The following is a 22,905-nucleotide window of genomic DNA, read 5'->3' on the forward strand; positions in this document are numbered from 1 at the left end:
CTGCGTCTGATCCCTGTACATGGCTCCATGCACCAAGCACTGCTGTTTGCATGCCCGCTTGTCTGCTGACCAGCTGCGCCTGGTACAAGCAAAGCCTCACTGGAGTGCAGCAGCTGGGAAGCGTGTGCTCTTTAGTAGGGCTCCAGGTGCCACAGAGCTGTCCTACGGTGGATGCTCTCTAGTTGCAAGATAAGGCCAAAGCCCCATCCCTGTGACCAAGTCAAATATGCCAAGCCATCCAGCCAAGACGTGTCCCTGTTCCATGGAGCATCTCTCTTTGGGGATCATGGCAGTTGAAGAGGGCTGACTACACTGGCTTTAGGTCTGGTTGAGTTTGGGCTTTGGATGTGCTCCAACAACGCTACAACTCTCATCCCTGCTCCCCTTTCAGCCCCCAAATTCTTTCATTTCCTTTGGTGGTAGTTTTATCATTATGATGACAGACACCAAATACTGCTGCTATCCTGCAGAGGTGTATGACAACTGAAATTCACAGCTTCTGGTGGCACAATGGCGTGTAAGAGTTTGTAGCATGATGTTTCCAGTGGCTTTGCTCTCCTGTGTCGGTTCCCACCCTGGATTTTCAGCAGAGGTGCATTGGTCCAGAGCCCACCTGCTGCTCTTGCATGAAGCTGCAGTGAAACAGAGCTGCAGGCTCTGTTTTGGTACAGCCTGAAATTCAGGCTCAGTACTCATTCATTGAATGGTTCGTTATATATGAAGTGAAATACATAAAATTTAATGTTAATTTAGAAGCAAACTGGAATTGTGTGTGTAGTGGTGAAAGAAAATTATCTCTTCAGTTACTGCATGTCTGCAGCCCTAGATATGCATGTTTCTCAGCAAATAGTGTAGTTCATTTGTGATGGTCAAAGGACAGCCGGTCTTTGTAGAACTAGTTCTTGTGTTTATTAATGGCTGTATTAGAAAGGTCACTATTTGTTTAGGGTCCTGATTTTGTTAACTCGTGATTCACAAACCAACAACACTGATTTCCATTCCTTTCTGCAGGAGGACCTTCTGCAGGAAGATACCTTCTTTCAATGCTAAAGAGAACTAACAAATCTGTAAAGTGGAATAAATAGAAACCCAGTATTGATTAATACTATTTCTCAGCAACATATTGATTTCTAAGCTGAAGACCAAGAATTAGCAGTGGGTTTGTTTTGTTTTGTTTTGTTTTTATAATAATTTAGGAGACCCGTTGTCAGTTTTCATAAAGGAGAACAAATATGCCACTGAACATCTGAAATATGTTTTTTCAAAATTAGATTCTTATTAGTACATTCAGGATTTGCAATAATAAGCAGGTTTGAACTTCACTACTATCAACAAATCGGGATCTTGCTTTTTTTGTGTTTCTTAGAGGTGAATGGAAAACATGCAGTGTTTTTTAGTGCCGTAATCTTGCTGGCAGCAACTATTTGTGTCAGCCTAATACTCCTACTTTCTGTTGGTTTGAAAACTGTAGTTGATCTGTCATAGTCCTTTAACAATTCATCCATTCCAAGGCTGTTAAAAGCGCTTACATTTTCAAACTCACAAGAGACAGTATACGTGCTTATATTTTTCCTCAAGAAACCAAATAAATTTCAATCCAGAGAAACGTACAGAATCTGTATCAAATAAGTGGGGAAAGTGCCCGTTTTCTGACAGTGAATGTTTCTGCTCAAGTATTTGCACTGGATTATAATGAAGCTTTGGTTAAGCAGATTAAATAGACAAAAGCAGTGAAACTTCAAAGGCTGACCAAATGTGCTGAGGTTTTATTTCCCTGATCTGTAATGCCTGCTTTTGCCTTCCTCTCATTAGCACAGAAAAATAAGCCAGTAGAGCATAATGTATTATCCAACTGTAGTGCCTATAGTGACTGATTTCTAATGGGGTTTTTAGGTGTGAGTATTTAAGTTGGTTTTTTTCTGTGTAGCAGTAGGTAACAGACCTCCTATGAGAGAGGTTTTAAGAACGACTGCACAGCTGAGAGCTCAGCTGTATTGTTGAGCTCATTTTAGATACCAAGATGCAAAAGCTTCTTTCCAAACACAGATACTAAGTCTGTGACTTAATCTAGTGGTTAATTAACTGTTTTTACATGAAGCACACAAAATAGCAAAGGAGACTCTGTTCTTTGGTAAGCTATGAGGAATAAGGTAAAGCAGTACTCAATGACATAGTCTAAAAATCCAAGTTGTTTGATATTTCTAGCTTGGATTTTCTAGTATTCTCTGCAGAACAGTTAAATGTGCAGCACCTGTTACCATTTATATTTTTAAAAGTATTTCCTGCACTGTGGGATTGATTTGGGCATTTGTGTCACTCAGTCAAGGAGTTATCAGAGACCACACAGAAATCTAAAATTTTATTTGGGGAAAAAAGTGAATATGTTTAAAATATATCAAATAATAATACAACCTAAATTAATTTAAAATAATTTAAAATGAAAATACATAATTTAAAAAGTAGATAAATGACATAACCTCTGTAACAGGTTCCTGTTAAGCTCATTTTATAACATTAAATGTCATAAACTAGTATGGTGTGTATAAGCACAAGTAACAACATTGGACAGATGTGAAAGAGCAGTGAATTTGGACACTGTGGTTTTGGATTAATTTTGAAAAACTAGTGTAATTCCAATCAAATAGACTATTTTTGGCTCTCTGAATATTTTGAACAGCCTGAATACCTGTGAATTAGCAAAATCTGGTTCTGAACAGGTAAACAGCATTTGTTTGATGTAACCACCCACCTCCGCGTACCACAGAGCCTGATGGACCTCCCTGTCTTGAGTGGGTTTTTTCTGTATTTTTCTAGAGCTGCACCTCAATAACTAGACTCTGATGCTATAAAACTAAAGCATTTTCTGAGCTCTATTTCTAATAATACTATTGCTAAAACTTGTCATCTTGTAAAAGCCTTGCCACAAAGCGTATAAAAAGAACCTTTTAAATATTTTTGGGAACAAAGGCTTTTTAGGTTCATTTGAAGGAATGTATAGAGTTGAGACAGGAAAGCTGACCAAGTCACATGACCTTTAGATACTAAATTTAATACTCTCTTCCTTCAATATTTGCTACATAATCAAGCTCTTTATGCTAAATGCCTGAAATATATGCCTTGTCATTCAGGAAGCAAGTAACATTGTAAGCTACATGAAGTTTTGTCTAATGAGTTCTTAACTCTTGCTTGCTCTGTGGTGCTACGAGCTCCTGAACACCTCCTTTTAAAATGAAATGAGGTGGTTCTGCCTTGCAAATCAGTAAGTATATTAGAGTGGAGAGCAGAAGTGCAGGATTCCCCAGACCACCAACTGTCAAGGCATTCTGGATCAGGCACCTGAAAGAGGCAAACATTTACGTACCTGGACAGATAGATTATGGATAGCTTTTTCATGAAGTAGAAGCTTGGGTTTACAATTTATTTGCAATTATTTGCAATGAGGGAACTTCAGGTAGTCTCCTATTATTTCAGACATAATGGAGGAAACGAAGAAGCTGGACAGGAACTAACAAGTCAACAAACAAAGGAACTTCAGAGACAGCTCTTGCCTCACACAAGAAAAAAAGATGAACTACCACACCCTCTATTCATTATGCTGTAGGCTGTGCAGCACTTAGGGGGCTAGTCCAGTCTCGAAGCTATTACCAGACAGGCTGACAGAGCATTCATCTGACACAAATCTGCAGTTGACTTTCTTAAGTCAGGAAATCAGCAAGGTTTTTAGTTCCTTCTCTCAGAAAGGCCCAGGTTTTTGTTGAAGGCTCCCTGAAAGTTCTCGCGTCATTTTTAGCTTTTGTCTCTGCAAAAATTTAATTTCACTTCCACAGAGGAAACTAAAGCAAAACATATGACATTTGCTTGCTGCTTGAAAAATGAATTAAGACACAATTCCCTAATTCAAACTCAGAAGCAGCAGCTTTTATCAGCAAGGCAGAGTTATTGGTGTCATTGAATTGTGAGTGTTTTTTAATATTTTTCATTCCTTTAAAATTAAAAGGCTGCTTTTGAGTTCACTTTTTAAAATTCACCACTAAATCTTGGTTTATTATTGCAGTCATGATGATACTTTGCCTTGTTGATGGTTGCAGGGACAGAGAAGGCCTGCGGTCTGCAAGTAAGAAACTATTGGAAGCTCTGGCCTGCAGCTATTTCTGAACTCACTCCCATCAGTGTTCCCAAACTCAACTGAACTACACTTCTCCAACAGACTTCCTAACCGCATTGCACAGATCTATGATTTTGTTCTAGCTTGCCTACACGTTGTTCTTTTTAAAATGGCTGTGAGCTTGGTCTAATTTCCGGTTTGCAAACACAGTGTAATAGGCTAACACAATTTTATTTTGTCTTCAATGTTGTTTTCCTCCTCCTGTTTCACAGGTACACCGTGCCTGAAGAGTTTGTACTTTTTCTGTCAAATGTTCTTTCAATTTAAGGAATGCTTCTACCTGAGACACATCTTGTTAAGAGTAAGATGCCTTAGGAATGACTGGAACTTGACTGACAAAAGGAAAAAATGATTTTGAGAAGATTGTTAATCAAGCAGGGAAAATTTGTGGGAAGCAATTTCTACATAGAAAGAACAATACTGAAGTATTATTTGGAGTGAATACTATTAATCTATTTATGTCACAATTTATGCTGGTTTTCTGTACTACTTTGAGTCCATTTACTGTTTACTAAAATACGAAGAAGCAGCTGTATTTTTTGGTAGACCTTCAGATAAACATTGTAACTTCAAGACCAGCATCTTTGCACATAGATTTTTTTTACACACATTCAAGATTTGAATTTTATCCAAGTCATGGAAAATTCACATCACCTACTTGCTTCATGACTAGATGTATCTGGTGTTTAAAAGTGATTGAATGAATTTAGCGCTTGTTTTTCAGAACAGTAGCTGAATATAGAAGGCAAATGTTGCTATGTCTGCCACACAGAAATATTTCAGTACATTTCTTCTTATTTTTTCTCCCTTTTAAGGGTCAAAAGGCTTGGATAGAGAAGACCTTTTCAAAAAGAGAATGCATATATGTAATTGCCAACAACAAAGACATCAGCAGGTAACATCTGAAATTTTGTTTTGGCCAAGAGAAAAAGTTAATACTGAAGAAACTGGACTTGATTTGGATTTAGACATGTGAAACCGAGACCCCGTTTACTCACTGCCCTTAAAGGGAGAAAACAGGGAAACAAAAGTGCAAGACATGCTTGGACTCAAATCTGTACAGAGCCATAGGACATCTCATACAGAGATGATAAGGCTGGGCAGCAGGAGAGGCAGTGAGTTGTTTGTTCCTAGCTTTGCAAACCAGAGCATAACTTCATACTGAATTCTGAAAGCAAGGGTGCAATAATGTGTGCTGTGAAGCAAGTGATACCATTCTTCACAGTTGGTATGACACTACCAATAACAATACTATACAGGGGGACTGGAATTCTTAGTCCTAATATTAATATTATTGCTACTGCATGGGCTAGGTAAATTGTGGTCCAGCTTGTTTGGATAACATAACAATTTGTCACATGCTATCTGTCACCTCTGAGTAAGAAACAGATGGTCACTGCTCCTGTTCTGCATTCTTCCTCCTTCCCTGTCCTTTAGACTAGAACAGCTTTCCAGTGCATAACAGAAGTGAAATTTTTTATCTTTGCTTGTTAAGAAACTTCTGTGGGCTGGTAATTCTGACATATATGCGTATGCATATACAACAGGTATGACCTAGAAGAGGTGTTTCTATGATTCACGTAGAGCAAGGCATGGTCAGTTGACAATCTAATTTCTGGGTTTTTGTTTTGTTTTCTTTTGTTTTAAATCACCATCCAGTATTGAAAATACTGTAATCAAAATCGCTTCAAATTTTAACTTACAGGTGCTGCTGTGGTCAGCTCATTAACCAACATATTCCACCTCCTCCAAGTATAACAGCTAATAAAAATGGAGAAGAAACAAAGCAACCGGAAGCTCAGCCAGAGAAATGGTCTGTCAGTAAACACACCCAAACATACCCAACTGATGCCTATGGAAACCTTGAATTCCAGGGAGGAGGACATTCAAATAAGGCCATGGTAAGGAGCACAGGCTACTCTAAGGTATTCGTCTGGTATGTTAGCTTAGTAGATATGTGTCAGGATTCCAGCTCACTCAGAGCATAATCCATTGAAATCAAAGGAGGTCTCTTTGCTGTCTCAGAAAGGTGTGGACAAGATGCTCAAAAAGAGATAGACAGAGAAAAGGCAAGAGAAAAATAATACCTACTTAGGAAGCACCTTGTATTGTCTTGATGAAACAGTTTCATCAAAGTTACTATGAGTAAATATCAGCTAGGGAGGCAGCTGCATGTATTAATGCCCAAGTTTCCATCTGTTTGTATTAGATTTGTGGGCCAAATAACCCAGCATGGATACAGGGTTTTTTTCTAAGGTTGGAAGTCTAATAAAATAGAAATTAATCCTGCCTTCCTGAAAGACGGAGGCCTGACAGAACTGGAAAATGGACTGTTGAGTTTTCTTAGCAGTAGAAGTAACAGCAAGTCAAGCTTCTGCGAAAAACCTCTTTCTGTTTTGCCTCTCTTCTGAACAAATCCAAACCTAGATTTGTTTCTTTGCCCATTTGCTTTATTGCTGTTCTGCTGAGACTGCCACTCGAGACAACCACATTGCAAAAACTTGTCCAAAATGTATGGGAGAGGTTGGTGGGTTTTGTTAGTGGTGGTTTGTTTGTTTTTAAAGCAGAAATAAGCATGAGTTTATTTCCTGGTTCTCCTTGATAGAGTAGTAGTTTGAAAAGAAATCACAGTGGTGGAACTAAACTGAGAAGAATGCAAATCATTGCTTTGGAGGCAGAAATATGTACATCAACAGTGAATGGGATAAAATGTAACATAAGCCTCCTATTTCTTATGAAGGTCATTGCTTCTCATTGGCAGTCAAACCAGAGGTCTTAGGAACAATACAAAACACCTTCCAGTCATTTTAAATAGGTGGCTTCCAGCAATGCAGATTTGTAATAAGAGTTTAGGATCACTTGATTGTGGTCAGTGAAGAGAGGAAAGTGGTGCTTTTAAAATTCATGAAGTGAATGGTTAATTTTCAATAGCAAAGTGAAAGGTTTCAAACTGTTTTTTCTAATCATAAGCAGCAGAGAAATTTAATAATGTGTTGCTTAAAAATTCTAAAACTCTTTCTTCAAGACGGAAGGCTTAATATAAGCATTCTTGGCTTAGTCAATAGAGAATTTACCGAGCAGATAGAGTAATAATATTACACGTTGCTCTTTGCAGTATATCCGTGTGTCATATGACACTAAACCAGATTCTCTGCTGCATCTCATGGTGAAAGACTGGCAACTGGAACTGCCCAAACTCTTAATCTCTGTCCATGGAGGCCTCCAGAACTTTGAAATGCAACCTAAATTAAAGCAAGTGTTTGGAAAAGGTCTGATAAAGGCTGCCATGACCACAGGAGCTTGGATTTTCACTGGAGGTGTTAGTACAGGTAAGCAATTACCAGCACTTTTAGTTTACTTAAGAATTCAGTGATGTTCATTCACTAATCTTTCCCACAGGCAGAAGATTTAAGTCTACATGAACGAGTCATTAACCACTAGACCAAAAAAGGAGCATTGTAATAATTTGTGTTAATCTCCTACCCAGCCCAGCCCATAAGATTTTCCTGGGTCAGTATCGATTTGCATTACTCAGTGTTTCCCCTGAAAAAATTTTCATCCTTGGTTTCAGTAGCAAGAAGTCTGCCACTAGTTATAATACTTTTTTTTCAGTGGTTGGTTATCCTTGTAGTTAAGAAATCTCCTACTCCAAATTTGCCTAGCTTTAGCTTCTTTCTGTTTTTTTGTACAAAGATCTTTCTGTTACTAAAAGTATATTTCTTGAGCATGTTTTCGTACACAGAACTTTTGTCAAACAGCACAGGCTGAGTTCCATAAAACTCTCACACTAAGCATGTTTTCCAGTCCTTCAGTCATTATCACACCTCTGCTTTGAACTCTCTCTTGTTTTTTAACAGCCTTCTTGGATTTTGGACACTGCAATTTTTGAGACAGTGCTTGATGAAGCTTTTAATCCCTGAAGTAAACTAGCCGTTCTGCTTCCATTTGACACTTCCCTGTACATGCAGCCAAGGACTGAGTTAGTCTTTAGGCTGTGTGATCTCTCTGAGAGTTAGTGATCAATTGATTATCCACCTTAAATGCCATGTCCCTGAGTCACTGTCTCCATGAGATCACCTACCACCACACATGCACAAGCTGTCTTGTAATTATATAAGGTATTTATTCTTAAATGAATGACTGTAAATTAGCAATCTTGAAACACAAACCTGAAGTCAGTTGTGAACTTGAAGACATTGCAATCTCCTGTTTGCATTTTCTCCAGTTCTCTGTCCACCTGAAACAGTTTTATGTTTCTGTGTTTCCTTTTTGACCATATCTAAAACATCAGTTGTATAGCAACTCCATGTAACTCCACCAGGAGGTTTTTGGCACTGTCCCTGGATTCTGTCAAAAAAACAGTGTCTGATATGATGTCCAAAATTTGAGACATGTTGAAAAATAGCTGGTTTGATGATTCCCTATATATTGTTACATTCTGAGACCAGTTGGTTTCTAATTAATTTCATTTATGTTAATATCAATTCTGAGTGATCTTCAAAAAACAGATACAAACTTTCATTATAATATTTCTATAACAATATCTCTATTTAGCTGAAATAAATCTTTATATCAAGTTATTTCTGAGAAAACTATGTAAAATAAGAATGAATTCCTTTGACTTTCATTTTACAACAAAGGTCTAATGCCTAAGACTTTCAAAGACTTCATTGAATTCAGAACAAGGATGTGAAAAGGCAATAGGATTTACATGCAACTACTACGAAATAAAAGTATGGGGTTTTCTGCATTGCATGTTCTATTATAAAGTAGAGATACCAGTTTAGTAGTGAAAGCAATCCAGAAAAGCAGGTAGCTCCATGAGACGCGAGAAGAAAATTCTGTTGTTTAGTGATCTCTCAAAAGTGCCAAGAATGAATTAAATTAATTGTACCTGTAGGTGTCATTCGTCATGTGGGAGATGCCTTGAAAGATCATTCTTCCAAATCCAGAGGACGAATATGTGCCATAGGAATTGCACCGTGGGGCATTGTAGAAAACAAGGAAGATCTGATAGGAAAAGATGTAAGTCTTTAAGGAAACTCCTGTGTAATTAGCAATGCCAGCTGTGTAACAAAATACACTGTTCATCTTTCTGGAGTATTAATATTTTCAGTGTTTCTGAAGCATGCCTAAGAGCTGAAATTGAATGAATTCTTGAAGAAAAGCTGTTGTTTAAATATATTTGTCAGGTTGTCACATATGACCTCAATGTAAATATGGAGCTAGTGAGGTTTCCATTGCTTTCAATAGTAGAGACCTCTCTCTGGTGACAGAGTTTTAGGTCCTAACTTCAGTGTGGCATGCTGAGACTTGTATAAATCATGTAAGGGCCTTTATGTGTACAAGGCTGGCATTTATTGTAGATGGGTACTCTGCAGTGGCATATTAATTACTAGGAACTCCAAATGAGAATGTATTTTCTAATGCAGTAAGAGGATTATGTAACACAGTGTGTGATCAAGGAGAGTACATTAATGAGCTTAAGGGAACACATGCAGGAGAGTGCACAGATGTGACTGTCATCCTCCAAAGAAAACACTGCTGTGAAGAGTTCAAGTTCTGAATGTAAAAGCAAGCTCAATTTCTAGTTCTCTATTTTTTGTTATAAAGGTCTGGTTGATTTGTTTCCTCATAAGGCATGTGCTTCTCTTGGGCAGTGTGGGGGATTTTCACATTTAGTTCTTAGTTCTAATCTAGGTGCATCTATCCTTTTGACACACAGGTAACACGGGTTTATCAAACAATGTCAAACCCTCTAAGCAAGCTCTCTGTGCTCAACAGTTCCCATACCCACTTTATTCTGGCAGACAATGGTACGCTAGGTAAATATGGAGCTGAAGTAAAGTTACGACGTCAGTTGGAAAAACACATTTCCCTCCAGAAAATTAACACACGTAAGTACAGCGGGGCAAACTGTAAACATAACATCTTAAAGAAAGGGAGGGAAGAAGGGCTTGAAATACTTCAAGGTATTGAAATTAAATGCTTCTTCCAGCTCTTTCTAGCAGGAATTTGATCAGGACTGTGTGACTAAACTAGAACATATGCTGTCTGGTAAGTGGTAAAAGAGTCAACATCTAACAGCATGGAAAACCCAGAAAAGTAAGGATTGCATAAAGGGAGGAAGAAAAGTTGACAAATAATAGCGAGGAGAAGCTTCAGAGCAGTAAGAATTTAAGAAAAGGGAAATTTAAAGAATTTGTGCACTTCTAGCTAGAATTCATAAGCATCAGTAAATATACAGAATGGGGTGATTTTGTACAGTTCCTGCTTACAGGAATCCTCTGCGGCTCAGTGTTTTCTGATTCCAAATGTTCATACTAACATTTTATTTTCTCTTTTATATGAATTTGTTTAATTTGAAAAATCACACTCAAAATTCTTTGATCTTCCAGATATACTCAGCTGGGATTTTGATTTTTAATGAAGCCATTACCAAGATAATTTCACATCAGTGCTTTCATATTTAGAGTTTTGTGCAGTTTTAAAATTTCTGCCAGTTGTTACAGCCTCTCTAAAACAACTTTCTAGAATTCTTTTTGTCATTACTTAGAAAAAAGTTCTTTTAAAAGACATTTTTTCATTAACATTTTTGTAGAAAAAAAATGATTTTTTTAAAGATTAAATAAATAAAAAATTTTAGTAGCTGTGGTTTTCCAGCAACTTGAAAAAAACCGACCTAATTAAAAATGGTCCAAAAAAAGTTAATAGTCTTTGAATCCACATTCCAATTAAGAACTACTGGAGAATAGACATCAGTTCTACCGGCTGCCTTTCTGACTTCTTGCAGATGCTGTTGTAACCTGTGTAGGCCTGTATAAATAAGAAAAAAACAGACATTCAGAATGACAATTTCATTGAACTCTACAACAGTTTCTAATAGGGTTTGAGTGCTCTTATGGGTAGAGCAGAAAAATGAAGTAGAGTGCCAGGTAAAGCTGAAAGGCGCAGTTAAAGATCAACCACAGGGTGTCTAAACATTCTGGAAAGTCTTTAAGTGCTGCTTTTTGCCTACGGTAAGCTTAAACTGAACTCTCCAAAATGATGCCCCTGGCCTTTGAGTGTGGAGACAGCGTCATGCACTGTTGCCCACAGACATCAGAATAGCTAATGTTTTGCTATGCTGCTTTCCTCTTCTGCAGAAGTGCTGGGAGAGTTGTACTACGCTTTTTTCATCCTTGTCTTCTGCAGAAGTGCTGGGAGAGTTGTAACATTGTAAAAGGGAGCACTGGCTTGGAAGATAAGGAAGTCAGGGCACAGAGGCAAGATGTTCTGTATCATTTATTTTAATACCACTGGGGCTGGGGATATTGGTTCTGATTTAAGTAGTGTTTGGTGATGTTTGTCATGAGAAGGGCAAAGCTGGGAATACACATAGGAATTAAGAGTTCTGTGAAGGGCTGCAGTACACCTACTAGTAAAAACATACAGGGAGTTGTTTTGTTTCTTTTTAATCCCTTCAAGCACAGGCATCTCTTCTGGAAATCTCAGCAGGAATCACTAAGGATTTCATGGAAACACAGGCTGGCCCATGCTCTGTGACTCCTCCTTATCAGAGCTGGGGTATACTGGCAGGAGGATGTCAGGAAGCTTCTGCTGTTATTGTGCTTGGTGTTCCTGTTCTTCAGAGAGGAATGAAGGTTGAAAATATGAACTCTTTCACGTGTTCTCAGCCGTACAAAAAAGTGCATCTTCTTTATAAAGCGCTGGTCATTTTACAGATTAAGAACTGAATTCAAATGCTTATAATAGTGGGATTAGTCAGCCTTCAGGTAATGTTTTGTCCTTCATTTCCCCAAGTATCTTGTGACCAAGGCTACTGAGACCATGTGACCTGTGGGCTTCCCTTTGTCATCCTATGCCTGGAGATCACAGTGAGGCAGGGACAGCAAAGGGATGCTCAGCTGTCGTCTCTTCCATCGGCCAGCCATTTCAGCCTCATGATAAAGACTTTTATCTTAGGAGAAAGCATAGGTATATGTCACCTTACTGAAGAATTCCTAATTGTAACCAGTGAAGAGTTAAAAGCATCAAAGACACAGTAACTGGGAGCCATCCAAGTAACAGTGAAGCTAATGAAGTAATAGGAGAATCACGTTATCTGTTTTATCTGTATGTGGTGTCTGTCAAAAGAGATTACAAACAGTTCACCAACACTGAGTGAATTCACCAACACTGAGTGAATAAATGATCAGTATGGAGCTGATGCAAAAGCAAGGGCACAGAGACATCTTTTTCTTTTGGGGCTATGAAATGGCATATGGACATTTTTCCTGGTGTTGGCCATCATTTTTCCTAACTGCTCTGGTTTGAAGTGATGCTGTAACACAGAAATCACATCCACTCATAATATCTCAACCTCTTAAACTAAGTTTCAATGACAATTCTTTTTTTGTTTCTGTTCTTTTGGTTTTTTGCAGGGCTGGGACAAGGTGTTCCTGTAGTTGGGCTCATAGTAGAAGGGGGTCCCAATGTGATCTCCATTGTCTTAGAGTGTCTACGAGAAGAACCCCCTCTCCCTGTTGTGATATGTGATGGTAGCGGACGAGCATCAGATATTCTGTCATTTGCACACAAGTATTCAGAAGAAGGAGGGTAAGATTTTATCTCCACCAAAGCTGTGTCTTGCTGGTGAGGACAATGTAGGACTACATGTCTTGCTTTCATTAAAGCTTCATAAAAAACTACCTCAGGGACAAAATGCTACTAACAGAGGCATTCTGCTGTCAGTCAACTTTTGTTGCCCGTTTGGTCTTAGCCCTGGTGTTAATGAGTGGAAATTATTACCACTTGGAATGTATTTGATGGTCCATTGAAATAAGCTTGCTCTCAGTGCAGCACACTGTCATACAAGCTCCATCAAAGTTTGCTGCACTATACTTGGTGCTGGGTTGGGGATGTTAGAAGGAAGCAACAAGTGGTTCCCAAGAATTACGCTTTGTCTCAGGCCAGAGCTGAGGTTAATTAGTGCATGTATTTGCAAAATTTGTACTGCCTGATTCTAGTGTGTTGTGCGAATGAGCTTCATTCTCCAGGAGTGCCAGACCAGCTGAAAAAAATGTTGCGTTTCCTTCCATTCTCTTGCTGTTTTTTGCATCTGTGGCGGTTCTTCAGGGCAGCGCTGCCCGATATCATGAACAGAGTGGAGGATGTTGTCTGAAGCATTCTGCTCCACAGCTCTTCTATCCATTGCCCAAATGAATCTGTAAAAGTCACTCCTAATTCAAAGTTCTTTGGAATCTGTTATTTTTATGGTTGGTTGTCTGCCCCTTTGGTTGATAAAAACTATGGTTAGTTTAAAGAAGATACAAAGCCTATACTAGCAGCATATAAAGCTCACCTGCTCTGCAGAGTAAGAGATCTGTCCTGACAAATACTCCAAGTAGAAGCAGAGTATTGCATTTTTAATTTAAAATACTGCTTCTCCCAGTCAAGTAATGTACATTCCCCATTGTCATTGTTAATATCAGGATTTTATCTTTAGTAGCCAGATCTTGGCAAAAACCTAGCATATTGTCTTGATTCGGGTGTGACACACCCGTCTTGAACTGAAGATATAGCCTGCTTCCTTGACTGAAGTTAGAGTTTAGCTTGGATTAAATATTAAGCAGACAACTAGTATTGTCAAGCAATGCAGATGTTATTTGGTGAATTGGGAGAGCAGCTCTGATGCTGGATTTTTTTATGTTTACACACAGTACATATTTAATCCTACCAACAGTATTTATGATTCAGCAACTTTCTTTTCCTTTCCATCGATCAACCCTCCTTAGCTTAGATCAAACTTCCTTTTTTTTTTTTTTCTTTCTCATTCATCCTTCCTATCGGCTCGTAGGTAATTGAAAGAGCTTATCAGGATCAGTCTGTCTGAGATCTGCTCACTGCATGACTTTCTCTCCCAGTGCATATGATGTAGTGTCCAATTTTCCTCTCCAATAATTATGATGAGATGAATGTGTTCATCTGGTAAGGCAGGCCTGTAATGAGAATTTTTTGTCAACCCTGCTGTCTAGAAGAATCATTTTCTCACAATGAACTTTGAATTGTACTGCACTTCACAGGCTCTGCTGTCTCACTGCTTTGAATGCCTGCTGGTAACGTTTGCCATCATCTGAAAATACATGTGTTTTATTAGGAAATGGATGAAGACTGAAGGGCTCTGTTTCAGTTTGCTTTGAGAGATCAAACATTTCTGACCTTTCTAGAATGTTTTTGATCTAATTTCTTCAATCATCTTTTGGTTTGTTTGTTTCTCCGTTGGGTATTATGAGGTTTCAGATATGCTAGCAATTTAAATCCTCTGTTTAAGAGGATAACCAAGGGGACATACCAGTAGTGTGAAATATTTTCGGGTGTTTAGCTATATGCAAAGGGCCTTGCAACATTTAGAGGCACAGGTAGAAGTCCTCTAAAGGTGTACTGCTGAAATCCTGAAGACTGAACTTCTTAACAAAAGTATATTGATAATATATAACAGGAGTAAGAGCTATCTGCATTATATTCCAGGGTGAAAGGATAGTTCAAGTTGCCTGTCAGTTTTTAAATCAATGCTGAAGTACTGAGATGCATAAGAGCCAGTCTGGGTATGAATTTTCTGGTTAACTGTTAACTCTTCATGAGCTCCTTACCTGTACTGAATGCAAAGATGCTGTGTGTTTTCATTTATTTTCAAAATTAAGTCATTGCACTGGTGGATGAAAAATTGTTTCTCAAACAGCAGGCCTTTTGAATATATATTAATTCTGGCAATAACTTCTTTTATGTCTCATTTTTCATTTAGGATAATAAGCGAATCCCTTAGAGACCAGCTTCTAGTTACCATCCAGAAAACCTTTAACTACAACAGGAATCAAGCTCATCAGCTGTTCATCATTCTCATGGAGTGCATGAAAAAAAAAGAACTTGTGAGTGTCCTGAAAGTAGTTCACAAAGATAATTTCTGTGACCAAACTTTATAGAGTACTTTCAAGTGCTATTCTCCCAGGGTTATAGTTTAACCTTTTTTTTTTTTTTCCCCATATAGCTCCATAAATGTACACAATCATTCATTCATAACCATAGGCCAAGAAAGGGATTTTGTCTTCTGGAAAGCCTCTAAAACCAATTTCAGATTCTTCTCCTGTGTAAGTTGATAGGAATCATTTTTCACGGACTTCTGCAATACAGACTAAGACGCTGAGATAAATGCACTAAAACCAGGATCAACTGCAGAAAGTAGAGGAAAGATAATTGAAGAAAGTCTTCCTAGGAGCAAAAAGCATTCAGAGTGCATCAGTACAGTTTTGGTCTTCTGATATAGTTACTTTTTAACAGCTTTTCATTCCAGTAAAACGGACTCTTCAAGTCTTTCAAAAGCAATTGAAATAGTAAGTGTCCTTGAAGATCCCAACCTTGCTTGATCCTGGCTTGTTGCAGGCCTGTTCTATGTACTGTACCACTCAGTCAGGTTCCTGCCCATCTGCCATATCTCAGCTGCAGAAAAAAGTGTGCTCAGGAGAAGAAAATCTTTAACATTCACATCTGTCATCTGTGAACAGTGTCTTGAAATTGTGTTCACTGTGCCTGTGCCTTTGCAGGCAAAATGAACCTTTGAGTGTTTTCCTTTGACTAATTGTCTTAGTGAATTTTTGTAAATATGACCTCTCCCTTGAGTCCTGATATAATTCCATTTCATTCTTTCATACAAATCCTAAGCAGCTGTTTTAATAGCAGATGAACAGTCTGATGGATTTTTTGTGTTTTTTTTAATTACAGCTGGAACTGGTATGGCTGATATTTTTATCTTTTTTGGTAAAGTTGCATATTTCTATTAGATAGAAAGAAGAGAGAACTACCACAGCCTTCTCCTCAGATTGTCTGTAGGGAATCAGATAACCAAACTGCTGTTGAATTTAAGTGTAAAATGTGGGGCAGTTTCATTCCTCAGGATGCCTAATTGTATCACTAAGGAAGTGACACCTATAACAGGAGCAGCTGTAAAGAAACTATTTGAATGGCAGATGAAACTTTTCTCATGAGGCTGAGAAAAGAGGGAATTTTTTCTAGGTTCTTAGAAAAATGGTGTTTCATGCTCCCTTAAAACTAAGTGTGTTTTCCTTCCACAGAGCCCACACTTTCTGTCTTTGGTCAATTTGGGGACAAACTCTAAACTTTGGTCTTCCTAAGTTTAATACTGTCTTCAACAGATGATGTGAAACTTTTTTCTTAAAATTTAAAATAAACAATAAACTGAATGTAGCATTCCTTACAGTTCTTACTCTTTTGAGTAGGGAATTTTCTTTTGCTTTCTAGAAATAATTGTTTAGTTGTTTGATGAGGAATAATGAATCCTGCTCTGGTACCCAGAGAAGTATGATGGAAGGGGGAAAGAAAAGTCTTTTCCCTGGAGTATTTGATTGTTACTTGCCATGGCAATACTGCATGTAGTAGCTGCTAGTGTTTGCATTTCTAGTCTCAGATTTGTAGCAAAGAAAATTAATACAATGTGATTTTTAGTTATCTAAGCCTAAATCCTGATGTATTTACTTCAGAATCAGTGCAGTGATTTAGTTTGAGCATGGGGTCAGGTGTATTGTGAGAAAGGGGAGCAGCCCCTATATGTTACTTGTGTAAGTGCTATTGATTTTAAGTAGTAGCTTTTGTGCAAGTAGGATTTGCATCAAATTGTCTAAAATTTGACCTGGTTTACCCACAGAGAACATGAACAGTCCCGCCATTTTTTGCTAGAGCTGTCACTACCATGCACAGGCATGCTTCTGGTTCCATCTTTTCTGTTGTGTGGTTTCATACTGACTTGGTATTATTAGTGAGTGAAGGGCTAATGCAAGAAGATACCACTTGATCCCCACTTAGAGTAATAGGATACAGAGCTCAACTCAGCACAATGGTACTAATCATAATGCAAAGAAACTTCCTCAAATTTGTACATCAAGCTTTGTGCTAGTCCTCTTTTTATACAAGCTGCTCCCAATGATCAAAGTACCAATTAAGGCATTACATTTTACATTACTTTTGAGCAATTAAAGTAAACACTGGAAATGAAGAGATCACTTTTATCAGATTAGAATTATCCTTGATGTTCCAGTGAAGGAACAAAGAGGACCACAAAAAAACCTCCAGAAATCCAGTTCATCAGTTCCACTGAATGAACTCTGATTCTCTGAGATGTCCTGTTCTACTATTCAACACTCTTTAAGTCTCACATCAGTAGAAAGGTGGCTAGCAAAGAATTTGGAACATAAAAGAAGTTTATGTTATGAAGAAGTTTAATGATGTTTGCTATTTTTTCTTTCTCTTGCTTTGGAGAGATGGACACTAAAATTGGTTAACTAAATACTTAAATAACAACAAGTAGTTTCCCGCCTCCTATATAGTATTGTAGAAGTCTCTTCTCCTAATAGCGTTTCCCTTCTTCCTCCATTCTTTCCAATGCTTTTCTTTCCAAGGTTCATTACATTCGATGCTGAATTCCCTTTAGTGTGGGAGGGATTTCTGCAAAAAGAGAAGGTCCATTTTAGTTTTATCTCTGTTCTTGATTTTTGATCAGATTTTGATACTACTTAGTTCTTGGGTTCATAAAAGTCAGATTATGCAATTTTGCATGATTTTTAGCAACATATATTTAAACACCTTTGCCAGAACTAAATTCTGTGAGGATTAATCCAGCTGCAAATGCCCCTTGGAACAGAATATGACAAACGGTGTATTTTCTAGTAATTGTGCTCTGTATGGCAATCAAATAGATACCCATCCATGCTTTTTTCTTACGCATTCAGAAGTATTACCAGCATGCACAGTTGATTATGTAAAATCTTACTTAAAGGCTCCAAATGTGAAGTCTTTAGATTTGTCTGGGTAATGTAAATGTACTGCTGTTATATTTACATTTGTACGATGCCAACATTAGTTCCATACATATGCCTTCATCAGAAATCAAGTTGGTAATAAGCATGACTATGATAAGCTGACTGTGAGAGAGTCAGCCTTCCTAGAGAAGTTCATTGAGAAAAGAGAGCCCACACCTGCCTTAGTCAACTGCTTTGAATTTAAAATGCACATCAGAGCAGGCCTGATTTCCTCAGCAAAATTCAGACACTGACTGTGCAGCCTAAGCAGGCTTATGGTTTGCATTTGTTGATAATTTTGTCTGCTTTTGTGTTAATTGATAATTTTTTTCCTTTAGTTCTTCTCTCTTCTAATGTCATGTGTCTTTGCATTCATGCAAAGTCTATTCTGTTGAGAAAATTGCTATTCCCAGTACTTAATGCTAGCAGCTGCTGTGAAGAGTTACTTTCCGAAAATGAAGAATTTGTTATTTTTTGTCTGCATTCAATATTAACTTAATTAACATAGAATATTAGGTTATTCTGCCTATGAATTATTAATCTTTTCATATGTAGTTAGTTCAATGGCTAGGCTTTATACAAATTACTATTTTTAAAATCAGTGAATTGTAATGGACTCAACGAAGCAAATGTGACTAGAAATAATTGCTTTTCTTTATTAGTTGATTCTGCTTTTTTGATTGTCAATATTTAGCATATCCTGTAACCAAAAAACATTTAAGTATTATCATCAATAAAATTAATGCTATGATAGTTATCTCGGGTAACCAGCATTTCCATTTCCAAGCTGGCATTTTCATTACTACTGGAAAGTAATTGAACTGTCAGAAAACAAATCAGTTTGGCATGGCAGTTTTTTTACCACTTTTCAAAATTCATGGGTTTGGTGAAGAATTTTATCAAGTTGGGATATTTTAGGATAACTTTATTGAAAGAATTTAGTTAAATGCTTTTGTGAGAATTAGATTTCAAAGAAAAATTTAGTGGAACTGTACTTTTTGAAAAATCTCAAGTCTTAGAAAATAATAAAGCTTCACCATTCTGCTCTTTTTTGTATCTACACGTTTAGTCTCTCATGTGTTGTAATTTTGTGTGTTTGGTTTTATGCTATCCTTTAGATTACTGTGTTCCGCATGGGGTCTGAAGGGCAACAGGACATTGAGATGTCTATCTTAACTGCTCTCCTCAAAGGTGGGTTTTGCAAGCAATTAGGAAGGATGCACAAATTGATCCCAAGACGACGGTCCTACACACTGTCTGAAGTTCACTCTTGATGTTTAAGTCTTTGATTTATTCGCTTGGATTCTAACAAGTAACCTGAACATGCTTGGCTTAAGGTTCAGATTAGCTTGAAGCATAAAATCTAGATGGAAAGTTTTGTGTGGCTTTCCTTACCTAAAAGCCTGGGATGGGAATGCTGCAACAACTATACTACTGATATTTCAACACATTTTATTGCAGTTCTAGCATATATTAATAAAGTTAGGAAAAAAGGTGGGAAGATTAAAAGACTGTCTGGATTTTTCCAGATCTCAGACTGTGGTCTTTAAGCTTTAGCGTAAAATTTAAGATCAGTTCCATATTCGGAGTTTGTCATGTTTGCTGAAACAACTGTTTTCTGTCTGCAGGTATATAGTAGTTGATATGGGCTGAATATGGGATCACTGGAGTCCCCAAAGCTAAGAAATAAAGAGAGGAATTACTATACTCATATCTACAGTGTCAGCCAAAGGAGCTGAGAGGAAGAGTCTTTTAGAACTGTTAAATGTCTGTCTTTAGTGTCAGAATATAAAGTCAATGTGGGAGCTTTAAGGAAAAAGGGGAGAGAATCTGGTTAATCCTTTTGAATTAGGATTATGGGGTTAAATGGAAAATGCTATAAATTGATTTGATGAATCCACTGCTTTGTGGTAGAATTATTCTAATGGTAGTACGATATGGAGTCAGGCTTGCTGTTTTCTAGTTCTTGGAGAAGTGAATTACAGAAGGTTGTCCAATCTTGTTTCATCATGCATGAAATACTAATCTTCTGTGTGTTTCTCGGTAGGTACCAATGCATCTGCTCCAGACCAGCTCAGCTTGGCTTTGGCCTGGAATCGTGTAGACATTGCACGCAGCCAAATCTTTGTCTTTGGACACCACTGGCCAGTAAGACAAAGTTTTTCTAGTGATTTTGTTTGTTAACAATTTAAAGTAAGTGGTGGAATATTCACAGCTTGGATTTTGTTGGCAGGAGAAACAGTATTGAATTCTGGTTTATGCTGATCTGATGTAGGATATCTCATTAATTAAGAATGACGTATTTGTTTTGAAATTTCCTTATACTGCCATTTGCAAATATTTAGCGATAATTTAATCTTTGTGAAAGAAAGAAAAGCAATTTCACGACAAGCAGAAAAATAACTGTATTTAAGATTCATTGTGGGATTTGAAAGCAAAAAAAAAAAAAAAAAAAAGCATTTACTGGAAAGAGTCTGTGGCCTTACATTCAGCTGGACAATAGAAGTCTTGGTCACCCCCAGTGAATTTGTGTGATGCACTAGCGTTGCCTACACTTCTGACTTTTTGACATGAGCTAGCAGTTGGCAAGGTCCCCAGCTATCTGTGGCAAGAAAATTCTGGAGCTGCTTAGAAGGAATTGCATTGCTCACTTCATTAATACCTGTGAAAATCTCTATTTGGATTAATGGAGCAAAATCCTGATGACCAGAAGAAACCACTGCAGAAAACAGGCCTCTGGCAGCCAGAGCTGTGCCAAATGAACTTAGAAGCAGATCTTAAGTAAAGCTGTAGGTCCTGAAGTTGGATTTTCTTTCTCAAATTATTGGAGTTTCATGCTGCACTAGTTGAAGTCAGTGGTTAAACACTGCAGTGCCTTTGTTCATCTGTGTAACCAAAATCCTCTATTTAAGCCACTTTCATGTCTCACTGTATTGATGCTTTTTGCTTTACTGTGTGAACCATCTGGTATTGAACTACTATAGTGTCATGAGGAGACCAGCCTAAAAGAGGCAGTAAGAATGAAGTGCAAGAATTACTATTTTTTAAAAAATTAGTTGTAATTCCTGAAACTATGCAATACAATGACACTCAAAGGAATGCTATTCATGTGCACACTATCTATAATGGTGAGATTTATTTCATTTGGAAGCCTGTATAATTAAATTTAAACAAATGTTGCTGCATGTGCTGTTTTATTCCTTCACTTACGGTAATGTGATGTTTCCAATATTCAAGGTTCATTAAAATGCTTATACAGAGAGGATTTAATCACCCTAAGGATGATGAAGTATTATTACTATAAAACATTTATTTGAAGGGAATGTTCCAATCTCCATATTATTGTGGTTAGATTTAGAGATACCACCTAGCAACTGAAGCCAGTTACTGCTTTGACCTATTTCATACTCATACTCTGCAACAATTTGTGGATACAGTATCAGCCAATTGCGATTCACTGTCATTTCAAATTCATAAAGATTGCTTTCAGGCTAGCCTGTGCTGCAAGTTGGCAGCTGCAGTTTTGTTCAAGCTTACAAATGGATTCATGGTAGCTAGGCAGAGAAGGTTTTTTTTGTTTTTTTTTAAGACAAACAAAACCAGAGAAAACAAGCCTTGTTAAAGGCTTGGTTCTGTAGTTCTCTGTGCAGAGCATGGATAGTTGTAATCCACTTTACATGTTCGTGGAGGTTGTATAACCTAAGCATTAACTGGAGCAAGTTAAGCTTCCAAGTCACAGACAAGTAGTGTCAAGTTATTTGCATGTGTGTCTCCCTGTCTTGGGTAGTAGATAGGTTGGAAGGGGGAAGGATGTTACAAAGAGTAAATGGGTCTAAAGAGGTATAAACAGAAGTATTGTCTGCAGAATGTAAACGAAACAGTTAGTGGGTCTCTTTCCTCTCCTTTCTGCCTCCGCAGTATGGATGCTATTTGGCATCATGCAACATTCTTGTTAAGTTCTTTCTGTACAGCTCCTTATCTTGCTTGTTGCTATTTATTTTGACAACTATTGCTTTCACTGGGAGCAAAGAAATGGAAGTGTCACAAAATTGAATAGTGTCTCTTTCCAGTCCTCTCACACTGATTTTATTTTGCAAGAGAAATCCTCCACATTCTACCTACTTCACTACTTTGACTTTCAGTGTTATTGACTATATGGGACCGAACAGCTTTAAAAAAAGTGTAAAGCTGTGGCTATGCAAGAAGGTCCTTATACTTAAGGAAATTATCATTTTTAGTTGACTGCATGTGAGAAGTGGTGACTGGGGAACGAGTTCAACAGGAGTGTATTCAATGAAATAATCACTGTATGATCAATTAGATTTCTAATACTTCTAATGCATTATAAAATACAGCCTTTAGGAAGCCTTACAGCTCCTGATGGTACAGCTCCTGAGAAGGAAAAGAAATCTCCAGCAGCTCAGACTAAAGCAGCCAGAGGGAAAGGAAAAGGGAAGAAAAAGGGAGGAAAAGGAAAAGAAGAGCCAGAAGAAGAAACAGATCCAAGAAAGCTTGAACTCCTGAACTGGGTGAGATGAAAGTATTTGTATTAAAACTGTTGAAGAATTCTTTTTTTTTTTCATCGTGGGGCCAAAGAGAGAGGGAAAATACACATTTTCATTCTATAGAATGCTCATTTGCACATTCTCACAAGATCAGCAGTAGACTCTGCAGGGATGCTGTTCAGTCCTTGAGCTAGGAATCCCTCTCTCATCCCATGTGCACCACATGCAGCCGTACCACAACAGTACAAGTCAGTACTTATCTGCTTCATCTTCTTCCTTGCACTTGTCAGAAGTAAATAAGAACACCAGTGGACATCTTCATCCTTCCTTGTACATGTTATTTATCCAGCAAAGGTAGGTTAAACATCTCCATTTTTAAGTGCTTCAT

The 22,905-nt window shown here is 37.7% G+C and overlaps 1 protein-coding gene across 11 annotated transcripts in view; it reads left to right on the forward strand.

Moving 5' to 3' along the window:
• TRPM1 (transient receptor potential cation channel subfamily M member 1) overlaps nt 1-22,905 on the forward strand; it is a 115,928-nt gene that overhangs the window by 56,749 nt on the left and 36,274 nt on the right. For 10 of the 11 annotated variants that reach the window (XM_030015211.1, XM_030015214.1, XM_030015213.1 and 7 more), the window contains 10 exons: nt 4,981-5,060; nt 5,871-6,066; nt 7,281-7,494; nt 9,066-9,190; nt 9,891-10,062; nt 12,589-12,763; nt 14,949-15,072; nt 19,131-19,203; nt 20,060-20,160; nt 22,368-22,541. In XM_030015211.1, the coding sequence (XP_029871071.1) occupies nt 4,981-5,060; nt 5,871-6,066; nt 7,281-7,494; nt 9,066-9,190; nt 9,891-10,062; nt 12,589-12,763; nt 14,949-15,072; nt 19,131-19,203; nt 20,060-20,160; nt 22,368-22,541 (1,434 nt within the window). Of the gene's footprint in view, nt 1-4,980; nt 5,061-5,870; nt 6,067-7,280; nt 7,495-7,554; nt 7,676-9,065; nt 9,191-9,890; nt 10,063-12,588; nt 12,764-14,948; nt 15,073-19,130; nt 19,204-20,059; nt 20,161-22,367; nt 22,542-22,905 lie in introns of those variants that run through there. The other variant, XM_041123848.1, reaches the window with a different exon arrangement.

This window comes from Aquila chrysaetos, chromosome 5 (assembly GCF_900496995.4).
Source record: "Aquila chrysaetos chrysaetos chromosome 5, bAquChr1.4, whole genome shotgun sequence".
Classification (NCBI taxonomy): domain Eukaryota; kingdom Metazoa; phylum Chordata; class Aves; order Accipitriformes; family Accipitridae; genus Aquila; species Aquila chrysaetos.